The 19,179-nt window shown below is 45.8% G+C and overlaps 1 protein-coding gene across 15 annotated transcripts in view; it reads right to left on the bottom strand.

The window, feature by feature from the left end:
* Positions 1-19,179, bottom strand: part of Kidins220 (kinase D interacting substrate 220) — a 71,738-nt gene that overhangs the window by 29,922 nt on the left and 22,637 nt on the right. For all 15 annotated transcript variants that reach the window (XM_023562950.2, XM_023562951.2, XM_023562949.2 and 12 more), the window contains exons 12-22: positions 18,621-18,798; positions 15,924-16,088; positions 14,321-14,500; positions 12,820-12,985; positions 10,599-10,750; positions 10,045-10,334; positions 7,809-7,949; positions 7,204-7,447; positions 7,000-7,088; positions 6,229-6,373; positions 3,157-3,319 (exon numbers count right to left, since the gene is read on the bottom strand). In XM_023562950.2, coding sequence (XP_023418718.1) covers positions 3,157-3,319; positions 6,229-6,373; positions 7,000-7,088; positions 7,204-7,447; positions 7,809-7,949; positions 10,045-10,334; positions 10,599-10,750; positions 12,820-12,985; positions 14,321-14,500; positions 15,924-16,088; positions 18,621-18,798 — 1,913 coding nt within the window. The remainder of the gene's footprint in view (positions 1-3,156; positions 3,320-6,228; positions 6,374-6,999; positions 7,089-7,203; positions 7,448-7,808; positions 7,950-10,044; positions 10,335-10,598; positions 10,751-12,819; positions 12,986-14,320; positions 14,501-15,923; positions 16,089-18,620; positions 18,799-19,179) is intronic.

Consider the following 19,179-nt stretch of genomic DNA (forward strand, 5'->3'; position numbering starts at 1 on the left):
AAGCTGTAAAGGTTATAAATCAGACGTCCACAGTGCGTGCTCTGCACACAGCTGCTGCAGCAGAATGGAGAGTGGCCACCATCTCGAAGCACTCTGAAAGCTGTTTAGGAGAGTATCAAAGCGAAGTACATTCTCTCTCACACAAAATGACCCTGACCTCATGATCCTGTGTAAGAGACTGCCTGAACAGTGCCAAAACGAAAATTTAAAACATTATCTTACTGAAAACTACGAAACTTGATCTTCAAAAAAACTTTCATCATTCTTTAAGTGCTTGAAATAGCAGAAATAGACTTTCACACTAAAATATTTCATTGGTTGTCTAAAATGCTGTTTAGTACAAAGTAGACAGAAAATCTTTAGCTAGCTTTTATTTTACTCCCTTTCTTACTAAATGTATGTTAACCAAAAAACCCTCAAATGATCTAGACAAAAGCTTTTAGCTCAACACATAATTGTAAGAAAATTACAATAATTGTACCAATTAAAATAATCTTGAATGAACAGTACGTCATCTTAATGTTCCCATGCTTTATAGAGCTATCTACTCAATTAGCTGAAATTGCTTTCCAGTGTTAGTATCAAATGTCATTTGTTAAAAGTTGAACAATTTAGAAAATAATTTAACAAAGCAATTTTGCCAAACACCGAGAACCAACATTCTTTTTCAGCTGAATAAAGCAAGCAGATGTGTCATCAAATTACTATAAAAATAAATGAAGCCTTTTACAGATTAAAAAAATAAATTTTACTACTAGCGTTAAAATACTATTTTCTGATTGTTTTTACCAAATCAGATTTCTTTAATAAAATAAATGAATATCAATTATATACTGATGCTTTTTGTCAGCTGTAAATAAAACTTTTTATTATTCAAATGACAAGCATCAAAGAATTCAACTATGGTTAACCAGAAACCATCATCTAAATCATCCAAATGCCTGCCAATAGGTGGTTTGCAACATGTTAATCAAATCATCCTCCTACAGTTTTTCATGTTAAATCATCGTATTCTATCTACTCTGTCAACGCCTTATGAATTCTCAAACACTGCTTTCTGCACTGCTTTTTCTTCTTCTTTGTTCTAGCTACAAATATTCTTTGAAAATTCTTGCAGTCACATAAGACACACGCATTTCTCCAAAATGTCACTGTGAGCCCCAGTGACCCAAACACAGTGAGTCCGACAAGGCTCCTTTAATTACAAAACAAAGGTGACATCACTGCACCTCTAACATAGACTATTCTGTATTTACTTGAACAAAATAAAATATTCCTTTATAAAAATCCACTCCACTTTTCGTTACATATGAAAAATACCTCTCAAAACATTTCTTTCACAAATACTGTTTTTCACAAGCAAGATCTAGTAATTACTATTCTCACTAACCTATATGTTAGAAAGTCTCTTTCTGGGCTGGGGATTTACCTCAGCAGCATAAGCACCTGCCTTGCAAGCACAGAGTTGTGAGCTCAATCCCCAGCATCAAAAAAAAGTCTCTTTTGTCTGTAATACATTTCAATTAATTTTAAAAACACACTTTTTTTAAGGGCTGGAAACATAGTTCAGTGATAAAACACTGGCCTATCATGCTCAAGTTCCTGGTTTCAACCCCTAGCACCACCACAAAAAAAAAGTTAACTTACGAAAATTTCTCATGTGGCTCAATGTTAGAAATTAGGATGAAAAATTTAAAAAGACAAGGAAATTTCTATCAGGAAAGAACAGTCCTATAGACAAAGTTTTCTACCATCCAGGAAACAGCAATCTGGCCCGCGACTGGTAAAGCTTACATGTCAAACTGCTTAAACTACCTTACTTTTGCTGTCCTCCAGCTGTTTAAATGTGTGTGTTTTATTCTTGATCAGAATGCAAGTTTCTCAAAATTTAAGGTTTGAGAGCGAATCATGCACTGTGGGTAATCAGCCTCCCAGAGTCTGGGCAAGCTATATGCCTGTATATATATTCACACAGATACAGAAAGAGTGCACATGTGAGAAAGCAGAAGTGAAACGGTTCCGATGTCAAGCTGGACAAAGGCAGGTAGAAAGCTGTTTCTCACTAGTCTTACTTTTGCAACTTCCTTTTTTATTTTTTTTGGAAATAATATGAAACATTTATTTGGTATTTTGGACAAGAACAGATTACCCAGTTCCACTATGGCATAAAAAAATGATCACCCCCGCAGCACAGTGTGAGACTAAAATATCAGCTGTACAAGGGTAGGTATTATATGAAACACCGTGTAAGACGGCTGCCCTACTAACAGTACTTCGAGTCCCTGTCCAGATCAACTCAAAAGAGTGGTGATCCCAATAATTATGCTGAAATAAATCATCTTTTTAAAAAGATAGAGAAACCTTTAAGAAACCAAATCAAAATGTCACATATCCAACTCAATCTTCATCTTCTTAAATGAGATTTGCTTCCCACCAAAAAAGACAAAAAACAAGACAAAACAAAAAACCTTGCAACTATTTTTAAGTTTGGGAATAGGTACAAATGGAAAGATACTTTAAATTTTAAAAGTAGCTAAGCTCTGTAAAGGTGTAACATGCTTTGCAGTGGGCCCTAACCCAGATGGTCTCTCTGGCCAGCTCTTGCACCTGCACACACAAAGCAGAAAGAACAACTGCACAAGGCATGACTCTTAGCTAAAAAGTCAACTGCAACACGTCCATCAAGAGAAGCAAGAGTGCACAGATACACAAATCAAGAGAAATGGTGAGGTCTCCATCACCTATCGCCCCAGCCTCATTAAAGAAAGATGAGAGGTTGGGGTGTGGCTCAGGGCAGAGCACCTGCCCAGCTGTGAGAGGCCCTGGCTCCATCCCCAGCAACAGAAGTGAGGAGCCACCTCAAATCACTTCCACCACTTACCATGTCCCTCCTTTTTACCACTATATGGCCCCTGCGTGGAGGCTGACCTCTCACTGGTGCATCATTTACACACCAAGAACAGAAACAGCAATCACATTATCAATAGTAGCACTGCATGGTTCCATGGCAGCAGCACAAGGCTTTATGCACCAATGGATTGCCTGCCATCCAAGTTGGGTCTGACTAAGCATCACTATGCTCATCTGAGCAGCGTTCACAGGACACTAAGGGGCTGCCACACAGCAGCAGGAGGGACCGAAGCTGTCAGTGTATACCTCTCGTAGATGGTTTTCAAGGTCATCTGGTCGGGAACACCTTCGGTCTCCTCCAGGTACAGGATGAGCCAGGAGGTCCGGTATGGCCACTGCTCAGTGAGGTTGATCCAGCTTGCTAGCCGGTCCCAATTGAAAGTAATCTGATTGGCTCTCAGTAACCTCCCTGTGGAAAGCAAAAACACTTGAAAATTAATGGACGTGTAACATTATGGCAAGGGAAACACTGCATCCATCCATAAAAGATGCACTTTTCAAAAACCTGCCAATACACTATACTATAAAGTCAGAGCTAGTGTTTATATGATTTCTACAATCGAGAGCTGTGTTATAGAGATTAAAAAGACTTGAATATGATTCTGTTTAAGTTCCAGGTGATTTTTTGTGTTTGACTGACTACTGATTTAGACCCACACATAAGCAGGCAAAAAATTTCAAACTGTGTCACATGGTCTGCACTGTCACTCGCCAGTCCGTCTTCTAAGTGGGCCCCTACTAAGATCCAAATGGTCCTTCAGTGGGGCCTAACACACTGGCCCATTCTTGTTTAGGTACAGCTGGGTGCACGACCCTGTACACTTCTGTTTCTATGTGTTACAGGCTAACTATGTAAGTAACCCACTACCTGACTTCTGTTTCTCAGACCTATTATTTAGGAAGGATTCTGAATTGCTGATGTTGTTTTTTGTATTTGGGCGTATGTGTGTGTTGCATTTTGTCTTGGATCTTGAGGACTGACTCTAGTGGCACTCTTCCACTGAGCTACACCTGCAGCCCTACCTACCCAACTATCCACCAATCTATCGATCCATCCATCCGTCTATCTATCTAGATGAAACAACCAGTGGGGTCTCCACAAAGTCACCCAGGCTGAACTCAAATTTGCCATTCTGCCTCTGTCTCCCACACAGCAGTTAAGCATGTGGTACCACATCCAGCTACGGCTGCTTTCTTCGTTGTTAGCACCTGAGTCTGCATCTCATCGCAGACTCCTAGTTGTCTGGCTTCCCAAACGAGCCCTTTCCTTGCTGTTATCAGGCATGTAGCTCACATCCAGCTCTCCCATCCCCAGAATCACATCCCCCAGTGAATCTCTCTCACACACAAACTATACTGTGATCCCTGAATTCTGCTGCTTGGAAAGCGGGCTCTGACTTGCTAACGAGTGACTGGGTCTTCAGGCTCTACCCTTCGAGACCTAAGGTCACAAGCACCTGAGAGCCAGGAAACCTACAGGCTCTGTTTTGATGCTGGGACAGAACAGGCACCAAAGCAGCAGGGTGTTCAGGGAGAGGCAGCAAACCAGGTGAAAAAGTAGGAAGTGAATGGGTGGCAGATTATAACAAGACATGAGGAATCTACTCTAATAGCACATCAATAGGTTAATACAGAATTTAAGTACTTAAGCAAAACATTAAAATCAAGCACAACACATGCCTTCTGCAGTTTTCAGACTGAAAGAATCCTGTGAGGAGAACCTGCAGCACTGAGTGGGAACAGCAGTTACGATGGCACCACACAGAGCTACTCCCCATGCCTGGGTGATGCCCTCAAAGCAGTGGCACGGAGAGGGCAAGTGCGCTGTGCCCAAGGCCAGCAGCTTAGCTGAGCACTTCTCTCACTCGCAGGGGCTGCGCAGGCTCATTGGGGAGCACCTACCTGGCTCGCTGGGGGCCCTGGGTTCAACCCCACACGGAAAAGGCAAGAAAAAAGCCCAAGTGCAGAACCTTATGTATTGATGAGAGACAGATGCTCAACCTCCACACCACAAGAACCAAGATCAGGCTGGGAGAGACAGAGAAAGACAAGACAAGCAAGGGACTAGGCAGTTAGGGCTGTGCTGGAGGCAGACACACAGCCCACGAGGGACAGTGTCCTCATGAGCCTCAGAGCTGAGCAACAGTACAGTACAACACAACCGTACAAGGGCAGAGCCCAGGGAAGGGGAGAACAAAGAACACAGTGGAGCTGGGGCAGGGAGTAACCAGTCGTCACACAACAGAAGAACTCTCGTTTTTAAATCGTGAGTGAATAAAAACAAATGTTCCACCTTAACGATATATCTATCCTATAAAAAGAAAGACAGGGGCTGGGGATTTACCTCAGTGGCATAAGCACCTGCCTTGCAAGCAGGCGGTTGTGAGTTCGATCCCCGGTACCGATAAAAAAAAAAAAAAGAAAGACAGCCAGGCATGGGCATGGTGGGCCACGCCTGTAATCCCAGCACTTGGGAGGCTGAGGCAGAACTGCTAACTGTATGAGACCAGCCTGGGCCATAGAACAAGTTCAAGGCCAACCAGATCTGCCTAAGACAGAGAAACTGCTTTAAAATACTAAAAAAAGAGTACAACAAAATGTCCAAAGAAGGTATCTAAGATTATTTTTAAACTGTATCTTCCAAAAAGCCCAATAAAACAAATTTCAAATAAAGCACAACTTTTATATAGAAAACTCTTCAATAACTGTCAGTATTTATCTACCAAAATCCCAGACTCAATTATGATACTATGATACTCATCTATGGTGTGACCTTCCTAACACTGATAGCCACTCAGCAGTGCTCAATAGGTAACACACATTCCTGAGTACAGGAGAACAAAAGATTCAAAAGGATAAGCCCAGCATGGTGCCACAAGCCTGTTAATCACAGCACTCCTGAAGTTCAATTCCAAGTTCAAACCTAACCTATGCAACTTAGTGAAATCCTGTCTCAAAATAAAAAATAAAGGCTGAGGATATAACTTAGTACACAGACCCTGGGTTCAATCCTCAGTACTAAAAGGAAAAAAAAAAAAGAATAAGTAATGTGAGCAGGGCTCAAGTTCAAATGTTTTGTCTTGCTCTACCCTTTCCAATAAGAGGAAAATTAAAAATTAAATCTAACATGAGGTGAAAGACAAAGTCATCAAGCTTTACTATAATAATGTACAACTGATGATGTTCATGGCCTGAGATGCACTTGGCAATGTACACACACACACACACACACCACGCCCACCTGCCCCCTCCCCCCCACCCCATTCCTGAAAGCCCAGGGCTGCTACAGCGCCTCTACTGCAGTCAGGGAGGGGCCACCTGTCACGGAGACAATGTTGAGCAGCCGCCTCATGGTCTGCGGGCTGATGTCACTGAACCAGTCCTCGGTGACCAACAGCTTCGTGAGGTCAAAGGACATCTGCCGGGTGATGGTTCTCTGCATCTGCCTTCTCCGGTAAGTGTCCTGAGTAGGAGCAGAGTGGGCACTAAGCTTCTGTGGTCAGAATGGCCACATAAGCCATCGTGTCAGCCCAAGTGGAATGGACAGCGCTGGGAGAAGCTCTGATGCCATAGAGGCTCCCACAGGGCCCCACAGTAAAAGGCGAGGAGGCACTGGCCGATTTTAAAGCATCGGCCAGTTCATGACACCTCCAGCAGAACCCATGGCAGGCTTGGGGTAGGGAAAGCCCCAGAACCCCACCTCCCAACACGAGGGGCACCACCATCTAACACAGACCCTGGGCTCTGCATGGCACCTCCACAGCCTGGAGCCCAGACTCCCAGGAGTGCCCCACACTGCTGTGAATTCAGCACCATCGAGGTCACACATTCCATTAACTTTGCATCCATACCTCAAGATGGCAGAGGCAGATATCCAAATGTCACCAAAAACACTTTTTTAGAAAAATAAAACCTCCAAATTGAATGGCAGAAAACCAAACCAAACTCCAGGGCCACAGGAGCCCATGTCACATCATGGACTGAGGTCACCCATGTGTGCCCCAGTTCACAGGCCACAGCACTCACAGAGCCTCCAGTGCTCGCTGGTACCCACGTCTTCCCTGGGGCCTCAGCACGAAGCACACCTACCCGCCGGTTGAGGGCCGTCCTGCTCCCCAGCTTGGTTAGCTCCCCCAGGCTGTTCTGCGAGACTCTCCTATCCGCGTCTTCTTGCAGCCCTGAAGGAGGTGGCCCAAGAGCCTGTCAGCCCTGCTGTGGGTGCTGCCAGCTGCGCCCTCCCAGAGGATGACAGAGTCGCCCCAGGGTAACTCTTGACCCATGTGCAACCCTCACCTGGCGCATCTGAGCAGGCAATGTCCCCATTGGTCGCAGAGGTCACCAGGAACCTGCGCGCACCACCAAGCCCGCGGCTGTTGAGGAAGACAGGCAGGTGCACAATGTTGCGCATGTAGTCGTGGCCATTGATGTTGGAGTCTCGAAGCACACTGCTGAGGTTCTGGTTGATGGCTTTGATGATGATATGTGGGTCACTGGCAAAGATGGCGATGAATGGGCCCTTGGAAAACAGGACGCGCACCTGGCGAGGACAAGTGTGGCGTCGTGATGCACACTTTTTCCAAAATACAGAGATCTCCCCAAACTCTGGGTCAGCCTTCAGGGCCTAAAAATCTTAGGACAGTTCTCATCTTTCATCAGATGTCATTCTGTTCAGTCTAGGTCTGCGTCATCTGACTGTAAGGAATCCTCAGAGACCTGCGCCATCCCACTGGGACAGCCCCGCAGCCCACATACAGCTCAGATTGCCCTGGCCATGCACAGTCATGGGCACACTGGACCCTGTCCACCACCACCCCATTATTGCTATCCTAGCACATTGCCTAGGGACCCTGTGGTGCATGTGCTCTCTCTGTCAGTGACACAAGAAGCCTGGGACACACCGTGTCCAGCATCTGCAGCACTTTGTCCTGTTCGCAGGCATCCAAGCCGTCAATGATGACCACCAGCCTCGTCTGATTCTGCGTGAAGCTGTCGATGGTCTTCGCCATCTTGGCCATCAGCTCCACTTCCCACTTCAGCACCTGCGCAGAGGAGAGACATGGGTGGTGCTGAGGCAGAGCGAAGGTGGACAGGACGTCTCCCGGCAGGGGGAGCATAGTCCGTGGCCCTTGCACCCACCCCGGTGCCTTCTGCACCAGGTTTGCACCTGGAACACCCAACTCCTGCATGGCACGAAGGGGCAGGAGACACAGCTGTTTGGCTCTCAGCACCGGAGCACCTGTGCCAGGTACAAATCCTGAAGATCCCGGCGTGCACCCCACTGATGCTCCCACTGGCTCTGACCCTGACCAAAGGAAGGGCCCAGCTACTATGTCGGCTTCAGGGCTTGGATTTTTTTTTTAAAGTGTGCTCACATTACTAGGCTCTAAGAGAACCTGTATTATACTTAGTAAGTAAGCACTACCTATGGAAGAATGCATTAATTCCTCTGAACATTTTTAAAGATACACTGTTCCAAGACCTTTTGTATTGCCTCAAGAAAGTACAGGCTCGGAAAAGCAGTAGGTGTAACACCTTCAGGTCCAGCACATAATCCTCACCTTGAAAGGCATCACCATCAGATTACCTACACTCACGAACTATGGCACTGTACACAAAGAGTAGATGGGATCTGAGATCTACGCAGGGGACTGGCACAACACACTTCTGAGTGGGTGTGGGGGGATGACCTTGGAGTCTGCACCTTGCTCCTTACCCTTCCTCTCTGGCACTGTTCCTCCTCTGCTTCCTGGCCACCATGAGGTGAGTTAGCACCCTTCTGCCATGATGTTCCTGCCTTGGGGTAGCCAACCATGGACTGAATCCCCTGGACCATGAGCCAAATTAAACCTGTCTTCCTTTAAATTGTGGGTGTCAGGTAAGATGTCCCAGGCACAGGACAGCTGACAAATACAATCTTAGGCACATACACATTTATACAGCTATGTGAAATTAATGATTGCAAAGATACTAAGGGCAGGAGAGATGAATAGGATCATCCCTGTAATGGGGTACATACAGAGTAATAGTGTTGAAAATGGGCTTGGATCATCTGTAAATGTGTATTACAAATTCCAGGGCTATGGGCTGGGGATTTAGCTCAGTGGCATAAGTGCCTGCCTGGCAAGCATGAGGTCATGAGTTTGATCCCAATACCAAAAAAAAAAAAAAAAATTCCAGGGCTAATGAAAAAAGAAATATGAAAACCACTGAAGGAATTGGGTACAGAAGGAAAAACAAGAAGCCAATTCACCCTTCCCATGAGCCAACTGGCAAGCAGGCTGGGAGACAAGTACACTGCCGCCACCACCACACATCCACCCCACCATAAGCGACCAACTGATTCAAAGGAACACAAGCTAAGCTGTTAGCAACTGAGTACAAAAGCAACTGAATGCTTGAATTGTCTGACTGACTTTGCAGGCCTAGAGCTGGTAGTCTGAGCATCTACTGACTGGATAACAATATGCATTATAGCAAAGATGGGGGATTTCCTCCCATCTTATTTTTGAAATCCAATACTGCTGTTTTGTTCCGTTTTATTATTTTTATCCCACATTTTGCTTTGATTGGTTCTGTTCTGTTCTACTTTGTTTGATTTTATTATGTCTGATGGTATGGGCAGCAATTTTGAAGATATCAAGATGCATTATGATAACCATTCTTGATTTCCTATTATCCTGTTTTGAAGTCCTATATCACTTTTACTGCTTTGTTTTGATTGGCTTTACTGTGTTGTTTGGTTTTATGCTCTTTAAAATTTTTTTAAAAACCACCAAAGGAAAAGACCAACTATAGCAATGAAGAATAAGGGCAGCAAACACAGCCCCAAAATGGCAGCACCTAATCCCATCTACGCCCATTATCTCTGACGTCAACAGTCTAAATGCACTAACTAGAGACAGTCAATCAGTCAGAGTAACTGAGAAGAGAAGAACCAGCCAGATGTGGTGGCACAAACCTGTAATCCCAGCACTGGGAGGCTGAGGCAGGAGCATACTTCTGTACTTTCCTCTTAACTCAGCTGTAAACTAAACAGTTCATGCACTGCCTCATCACTTTACAAATGCATTTCCTTCAACCCCAGCATGCAGAGCAGAGCAGTGGGGACATAGGCACATCATAACTGGGTCTTACTTTCATGAATCCTTCACTTTTCAGCTTGTGCAATCTGGAGGCAGCGTGATGGAGCCGTTTTCTCTGGGAGTTCAGCAGCGAGTCCAACACCTGCCACCACGTGCGACAGTTCAGCACGAAGGCCAGCCCCACCACCGAGGCCATGGATATGAGCACTGCGTTCACTGTCAGATGTCGTGAGTCCACCCTGAAGACAGCCAGAAGGGTGATCCCAGCCACAATGCAGCCCAAGAGGAAGAGGAAGATGATGAAAGATGGCAGGCAACATGTCTTCTTCCACTTCTTTTTACCTGTGAGACAACCAGTGATTTGAGCAATTACTAACCAACACGTGGAGTGCCCGCTACAGTCCCAGCATCTGCTAACTGAGGTGCAAGCTGAGCTTTCACAAAGAGAAATGAAAGATTCATCCCATGGGCAAGTGCAAACACCAATGGAGGGGGAAAGGAGAGGGGAGGAGGGGAGAGGAGAGAGAGGGAGACAGGGAGAGGAAAGAGGGAGAGGAGAGGGAGGGAGAGGGGGAGGGGAAGGGGAAGGCAGGAAAGGAATCCCACCCTGGCTCTCCTCAGTCTTGAAAACACGGAACAGCCTGGTTGCCAAAAAGCCAAATTCTCTCTCGCAGGCGTCTGAGAGGGTCGCGATCATCTCTGCCAGCGACGTCTCCCCGCCAACGCTGGACAGTCTGTTGTAATCTGTAAATAAAAACCTATGGGGGGACATGAGATGCTACCTCAGCATCACAGGAACAACCTTGCCCACTGACATTCCCCTCCATGCCTTCCAAAATACGCCTTGAGAATCCTTGGAGGGAAAGAGCTCACAAGCAGGCACTGTCTATTTCTACCATCTTCACACCTTGGTTAGAGCAAGGAACTAAAGCAGGGAACCCCAGGGAAAACGTAGGTATCTGGGCAGCCTCGAGGCACTGCCTGCTGTGCCAGGGGAGGCAGTAGAGCTGCAGAGCTCTAACGCCAGCTGAAGACATCAGGGCCAGGAGAATATCCCTTACTATAGTCACTGCTCATGTCAAGCCCAGTAATGCCGAAAAAAAACCTCAACTTTTCAAGTATCGGATTTTATAGCTTTCCCGTCCAACAGGGATGCAGAAACAGTTGTAAGATGCTCTCTCCACAGCTGTTCTTCTGGATGATCTGTCCTGAGTCTCTGATCATCACTTCTGCACTCTCCTTCCAACCGTAAACGAACTCTCACCCCAACTCCATAGACAAGCACTGCTTTTAAGACATAGTCGGGGCTGGGCATGGTGGTACAGGCAGGAAGATCACCAAGTCCAAGGCCAGCCTGGGCTACACGGTGAGTTCAAAGACAGCCTCAACTACACAGCGAGACTTCCTCCCCACCCCTCACCCCAACTCCCAAAAAGAGAAAAGATCTGAGATCACAATGTTACACGTTGCAGTCTTAGGTGATGCTATTTTAGTTGTTTCAACTTAAAAATGCTAGCACATTCAAGTGTCTCTATTGTTTTCTTTTTGTGGTATGCACTCAGCTTATTCCCATACCACACTTGGCACTGTTGAAAGCCTCCTCTTCCCCACAGCCAAAACAACCACAAAAGGTAATGTTCTGAGTCTACTCAGGACATGCAGGCTCTACAATTAAGACACTCTTGAACGAGGACTTCCAGAACTGCTTCACAGAGTGGGGGAAACCATGGGGAAGTTTTTGAAGTGAGGAGAGTATTCTGAGGGGCAACTGATGGCAGTATACCATTCTGTTTTACTCACTTTAAAATAAAGTTTTTATTTTCTATAAAGATATCTCTTCCAATTTTATTCAACTCCTAAGTTTTCCTGAGTTTATTCCTTTAAACCTCTCAATTATGTATTGTTCTCATGGTGCTTAATCCCACAAGCTAATTCCAGGGTCCCTTGGTACGGTACCACCACAGGCCCTGCTCGGGCCTCTGCACAAGCACCCAGCATCTGTGCAGAACCCTCGCACCTCCTGGCAAGGGTCCCCACTCCCCAGCATGAAAGAAACACTCTACAAATGACTGCTAAGCTGTGCTGCTTAAAGAACAGTGATGAGGAAATCTGTACCTTTCCAACTGCACTGTTTTAAATGCTCTTGATTTGTGGCTGCCTGAGCCCACGCAGGCAGAATGCAGGGCAGGGCTGCAATGTCTGGTTTACCCTTCATTTTTCTCTCCTATATTGTTTTGATGTTTTCTCTGGTCTAAGCTATTTATTTTCATCTCAAATAACATACACATTTTATCTTACTGTAATTTTAAAGTGCTTAATCTTTTAATGCATTTTAATTCTTTTCCTAACACCTACCGAACCCATTTGGCCTTGTTTCCAACTTTTTTTCATTTTATTTTCCTCTGGAGTCCCGTGCTTTTTCTTGCTCTTTGGCTTAAGTGGTTTTCATCTTTAGCTTTTATACATTTCCTGCTGGATGTGAAACACAGGTTTCCAGAGATGAGGAAACGCAGCTCCAGGAGGTAAGCTGGCTTCCTGGGCCCTCTGTCAACACCCACTCTCAATTCAGAGTGCTCCAAGATGGGCGACGAGGACGCCGTGGTTAATCAAAGTGAAACATGTTTCTTTATGGAAGAGGGACCTCACGTGCAAGAGGAAGACAGGCCACAGAGTTTCCCAAATGTATCTGACCAGGGTACACTTTTATTTTTCACGTAGAAGATTCAAGGTACCAGGATTCTCGGCAACATAATGCACCACGTTATCAAGTGGAAGGTGTTTTGGCTAAGTCTCGCTCGGGGCCACTCCACCAAGTGGACCAACTCACCTCACGGGCAGAGCTTTGGTGGTCTGCTCTGGCAATTCTGGGGGGTTCACAAACATCAGCTTGAACAGGAGCTCCAAGTAGCCAATGTGTCTCGCCAGTCTGGTGCTGAGGACCCATGCCCAGTTCCAGCTCTCTCCTTCCCGCCGTCCACCAAAGTAAATGACAACTGAAATAGAAGATGTCAAAAAAGAATCATCAGTCAAGCAGCTTCTTCACTCCTAAGAGTCACGTGCTACGGTGGTGATACCAACTGCACACAGCCATATCTCCTCACTGCTCCCTGACCAATTCCTGAACTATAAGCCCACCACTTACAGAAGTTTATACAAAATGTAAAGGGAGCTGACAAAATAGAATCTTAAATCACCATCAAGGACATGATATTGTCCCGACTCAAATGCCACTGGGGCAACTGCTGAAACTACCAGCTCCTCTAATAATGACTCCATCTCTTTTCTTGCCACAGGAGAGATTCCCAGCCAGGCCTGGGGCATGTGCCTGTCATCCCAGCACTATGAGGCTGAGTCAGGAGGACTGTCCCAAGTTAAAGCCCAGCCTGGGCTATATAGCTAGTTCAAAACCAGCCGGAACTACAAAGCAAGAGCCCATCTCAAAGAAACGAAACAAACAAACAAAAAAAGAAGACATTCTCAATAATGGAGATTATGTTCTATTTTCTTTGCTTTAATTTTTAATTTTAATTTATTTATATATTTATTTGTTATTTTTGGTGGTGGAAATGCTGGGGATCAAACCAAGGGCCCTGAGCATGCACAGCAAGAGCTCTACCACCAAGCCCCACCCTAGCCTTTCCTTTGTTTTTTTTTTATTTTTGGTTTGAGACTGGATCTCACTGAGTAGTTCAAGCTAGCTTTGAGCTCACTTAGTAGCCCAGGTTGGTCTTGAACTTGCAACAATCCTTCTGCCTCAGTCTCCCAAGTGCTGCGATTATAGGCATGCACTACCATGTGCAGTTTTTCTTTTAGACAAAATAAAAATAATAGTTATCAAAAAATGTTCCAGAGCATGCCAAGATGACTTTAGAAAAGACTTAAATATATCATTAATCAACATGTAAAAGACTAAGCATAATGAATTAGTCTTACTTCAACACCGGCAATAGTAAACTAACTGGAAAGCATACTCTAAGACAGTGTGGGCAAAATGTTCCTTTAGACCATTTTATAAAATACAAAAGAGCACTATGGTTTCTCTTCAGATTGCATAAATCTTTTGGCGTATAAAATGGCAAAACAAGATCCGTTTTCTCTAGCAATTATGAAAGCTATATGGAGACGGGGGCTGGAGGTTTAGCTCAGCGGCATAAGCACCTGCCTTGCAAGCAGGCGGTCGTGAGTTCGATCCCCGGTACCGATAAAAATGAAAAAGACAAAAAAAAGAAAGCTATATGGAGATGTTAAAGGAAAGACTAGATAGTATTCAATGAATAACGAGCAGGTGTGTTCTCTGTTTCCACAGCAAATAGAGAGCGAGGCCTCACCTAGAAATATGTACACAAGAGCCAGGCAGCTCAGGGCTACCGCCACGCCCAGGCTCAGGTCCAGAGTGAAGGTGAACACCAATCCCACTGCTCCACACAGCAGCAGCGTCAGGAACACAATCAGCCAGGAGAACTGAAACAGAGGCTCGATCTGCTGGCCTGCGAAGGTCTTCATCTCATCTGGAAGACAAAGCCCCGGAAACGCCACCCTCTTTGGGGTGAGAAACAGCTCTGTGTTGGGTGTGCCATCTTCACATTTTCAGCACATGCTGTCACTGGGCACGGAACTAACCACTTCACTGAGGACCAAGCCCTGACCTGCTGCATGCTGAGGCTGCACAACCCCCAGGCAGAGGCTGCTGATCTTGGATTTCTGTGGTTGTAAAGCAACAGTGAGTTGTTTCCACAGGCAAAACCAAACAATACTCTGTCCTCAAACTGCGTGCCTTCCCCAAGCCTCTCTGATTCCATCAGTCAGACGGGAGCCTCTCCTGACAACTGTGATAAGGAACCAGGGTTCCCGGGCAGGCATGGCGGTGCACACCTGTAACCCCAGCACTTTGGGAGGCTGAGGCAGGAAGGCTTCGAGTTCAAATCTTGCCTGGACAACTCAGCAAGACCCTGCCTCAAAATAAAAAAGTTTTTAAAAAATGGATGGAGATGGAGGTCAGTGTGAAGGCCCTGGGGTCAACCTTCAGTACCATACACAAACACACACACATACACACACACACACACACACACACAATCAGTTCTCAAAGATCTAGGAAGCCCAAATACACCTGACACAAGTCACTCTTCCTATAGAACCCAAGGCAATCACTAGCCACAGCACGGAACGTTGTCTTGAAGGAGGAGGAGTGTGATCTGTCAACCTCAAGGTGTGTATGCTGAGGGAAGGACTCTAGAGAGAGGCACGACTCAGGGACAGCGTCCCAGCTGCAGGTGCAAAGGCTCTGGTTGTGACTAAATGACTCAACACAGTGGTCGTGACTCAGAACAGTGTGCACAGGAGTCGGGGAAGGGGGCAGGCAGAGCCGCACAGCCTCTCCATGTGGGCGGGGCCAGGAGACCTGAGGTGCCAAGGTTAGAGGCCCCCAAAGCCCCTGCACTCACAGGGGGCACTTTGCAGAGGTGGCTGCATCCAGAGCCTGTGTTTCTGGGGTCAGGGTGTGTGACTATGGAATTGGTCCATGGGTTGGTCTGACACAGTTCTGGATAAGACTCAGTGCCCCCACCTTGAATAAAATCCAAAGGACAAAAAGAGGGCCGGTGCAGTCACTTCCCACTTGCTGCTGTCACTTGCAGCTTGCTGCCTTGGATCCCAGCTCTGAGCTGAAAGCTCCACCCACTGTGCACCACACAAACCTGTCCTCCTTCAGCTGCATGTATTGGGTGTTCGGGCTCAGCAGTGAGAAAAGGACGGAGACTCGCAACCAAGGCTTTCCCTGCTGCTTCCCAGGGCTGAGGCTTTCATGGAAAGAAAACTCAAAGGGCTCAGGGAGAAACAAGGGGAGGCGAGGAGATCCCTAGCTGGCCCGGCCAGCCCTCAGAACTCCCATTCTCCTTCCTACAGAACAGCTGTGCTGCCCACGGTCCTCACCTTCCAGCTTCTTGAGCAAGAAGGATTTCCCGCTCCCCCACTGCGCATACAGCCCCACACAGATGGGCGGCTGCATGGTCGGCTCGCTGAGGATGTCAGCCAGTGCACTGCTGTACAGGTCATAGCCAAGCATGTCGCCGTCTGTTTCCGTAGGGGACAAGTGTCCTGAAAGTGAAACACACCACAGCCTCACCTCCCATAGCAGCCCTGCTGTTACAGGACCTCAGTTCTCACGTTTCACTTATGAGCAGACAAAACCTTAAACCATTCAGATTCGCAAAAAAAAGGTTCAGGGATTTCTAAATACCACACTTTGTGGAACTGAGGACCACTTCTTATCACAAACTGCATCTCTTTTATGTACAATAATGAAAAACAGTGCTGCCAAAATGCCATCTGATGCTCTCTTATGCATCAGCTGCAGGACCCTTCCAATCACAGACCTTAACATGAGGACCACAATGCACTTTAGCATCAACAAACTACGGCAATACTGACACAAATTAGTGTGTACAGACAGGTTCAGCATGTGCAGTATCCACACATGGAAAGAAAGTAGATACAATAGATCCTCAGAGAACATGGGTCAGTGTGTTAGGGACACTAGTTCTCCCCACACTAACTCATTACTTCAAAACAGTGCCATGCACAATCTGAGAACTGCGTCCAAACTGAAAAGTGAGAAAAACATGTCAGAAGCTAAGACAGAACATGCACAGTCTGCTGTGGTTCATGGGCACTGCAGATGGAGGCACCACGACACTGCAGGGCCCAGCACAGGTGCCAGCAGATGGCGCACTACATGTCAGTTCCAGTGGATAAACTGGTATGTGGTATGCAGTGTCCCCAAACCTCAGCCACCCATCTGTAAAAACTGCAATTAAAACACTACCCACCTCACAGTCATAACAAAATCAGTGTTTCTGAAACATCAGAAAATTACACATAAAAATTAAAAACCATAAAAATTCTAGAATAAAGTGTGGCTGAAACTGAAACATCTTTGTTGGAAAATGCATTTCTTTCTCAACATAATAGTAAGGCCAAAACTATAGGCAAAGATTTATGAATGAACTACGAAAACATTTTTAGATGGACAATTTAAAACCATGGGCATAAGCAAGAGTAAGCCGGGGGAGACATATGCCACATCTAGGCAGCATCTAAGATCAAAATCCTAACATACAAAAAACACAGTCAACTTTTAAAAAATATTAGAAACTCAAAAGTATAGGCAAATGATACAAAAAGAAAAATGGCAAAAATACAAATAGTAAATGATCTATGAAGACTACAAATGGTAAATAATCGATGAAGACTAATAATTTTAAAACAAATTAAAATTAGAGTTCTTCTTAATCGAATGGGCAAAGACGAAGAGGTTGGCATACTGTGGCTGCAAGATCGTGTACCACCTTATGCTGCCAGAGGAAAAACATTTTAAGTCAGTTGGGAAGGTGAACATAACTGTGGGCATCCACTGAACTGGCAGCTCTGCTTCTAGAATTTATCTCAAGAAAGTAACCATAAAAAGCAGAGACAATAGGCATACACCAGAGCTGTTCCCTAGAGCATGCTAACAGCAAAACTAAGCAAAGGTTTATCCACAGAGAGTTGGTATGTTATCAAGATCTGTGGTAAAAAGATACGTAACAATTAAAATATGGTACAGGTCATTAGAAATTTTTATAATGTTATGACCTGATTTTTCTTTTTTAAAGCTATATAAAATATTCTAATATATGTAAAGAAAAGCCCAGAAGGAATTATTCAAATAATTACAAGTCAGGAGATAGGAAACAAGGAGGCATTCGCATTTTCTACTAAATTCATGCCTTCATTCTTGAGCTTTAATGAGGCTGCATTACTACAATTAGAAAATATTCTAAAATGCAGAAACTATCAACACCACAGGGTCCTACTGAAGGACAAGGTAAGAATAAAAAGCTGAAGAAGGGGACAGGATTCTGTTTCTCCTGTTGGACTCTGGAACATACTTTTCCTTTAATTCCAGCGGAAAATTACTACATATCTGAAAACATCACGTACGGGTGATTAGTCTTGTGCACAGCCTTTTCAGTCAAAAACTACTTCAGCGCAATATTCGTTAGGCTGAGTGTTAAAGAGGGCAAGGAGAGAAGTAGAAATAGCTTCAGCCCTGAAGAACAAAAATGTGGAAGGGAGAACAATCTCAAACGAACAGAATAAAAGCCACAGACCCTACGTATGAAAAGGGAAACAGCACAAGGACTTAAGTATTCACAACAAGGCAAAAGATGTCACTGACACAGGAGAGCTGAAGGGGCCAGACTCCAAGGCAGAGAGGGACAGTGGCAGGAAGGACGTTCACAGAGCTTGGGCCTCATCTGGCAGATGTCACTGCACAGCAGGGGACCATGGAAACGGGGGCTATCACCCACAGAAGACTGCACTCAGGGAAAGGCACAAAGCACCCTGGGCAACACCACACAAAAACCTTGTAGAAAGTGGGCTGATTTCTAGCAGTCCTAAAAGCTGACTGCTGATTCAATGCACCCACAGCACAACGCAGAAGACTTCAGGCATTGGGGGACTGTCCTCCACAGTGAACCAGCAAGCTTCTCAGCCCTTACACCTGCCAGTTAAATGACCACTCTGAAGTCTGCCCTTTATTTTTCCTACTTGTCACTGGACACTCGGAATCTAAAAGCCACTTACGGGCTCCAAATATCTGCGTCAGGATGCTCTTCTGATGGCTGCAGTCAATGTTGTATGGGGTCTCTCCGGCCTTGTTAGGCCTGTAGAGCAGCCGGCCATCCTTGGGGTTCCTCAGAAGAAGTTCTGCCAGCTTCCGGCTCCGCCCTCGGATCGCGATGTGCAGGGGAGTGTCTCCTTTCTGTAAGGTGACAGCAGGAGGCATGCAAGGTCACATTCTCAAGCACATCGTAGGGTAACAGAAGTGTGCACTCTTTCTACTGATCGTGTGTACAAACACAGCATCTGTCTTCCCCAGTTTCTTTCTCTGGTTCCTCATCCATTTTTCTCAGGACCTCTGCCTCCCCTGGCCCCCCAAGCAAAGGTGGCCCATCACCTCAGCCCAAGGAAAGAGCAGTGACAGATCTTATTCCATACCCTGCAGGCCAGGGCCAAAGTCACTGGTAAGCCATCATCCACCTTCCAAACTCATGTGTACCCACCTCATGGCTATCTTTATCTTTGCCCTACGATGGCACCCACCCTGCTCCCAGGACCTTTGTGCACTCGCACTGTCCTGAAC

This window comes from Cavia porcellus, unplaced genomic scaffold (assembly GCF_034190915.1).
Source record: "Cavia porcellus strain 051 isolate PalLab524CR breed Dunkin Hartley unplaced genomic scaffold, mCavPor4.1 scaffold_8, whole genome shotgun sequence".
NCBI classification, from domain to species: Eukaryota; Metazoa; Chordata; class Mammalia; order Rodentia; family Caviidae; genus Cavia; species Cavia porcellus.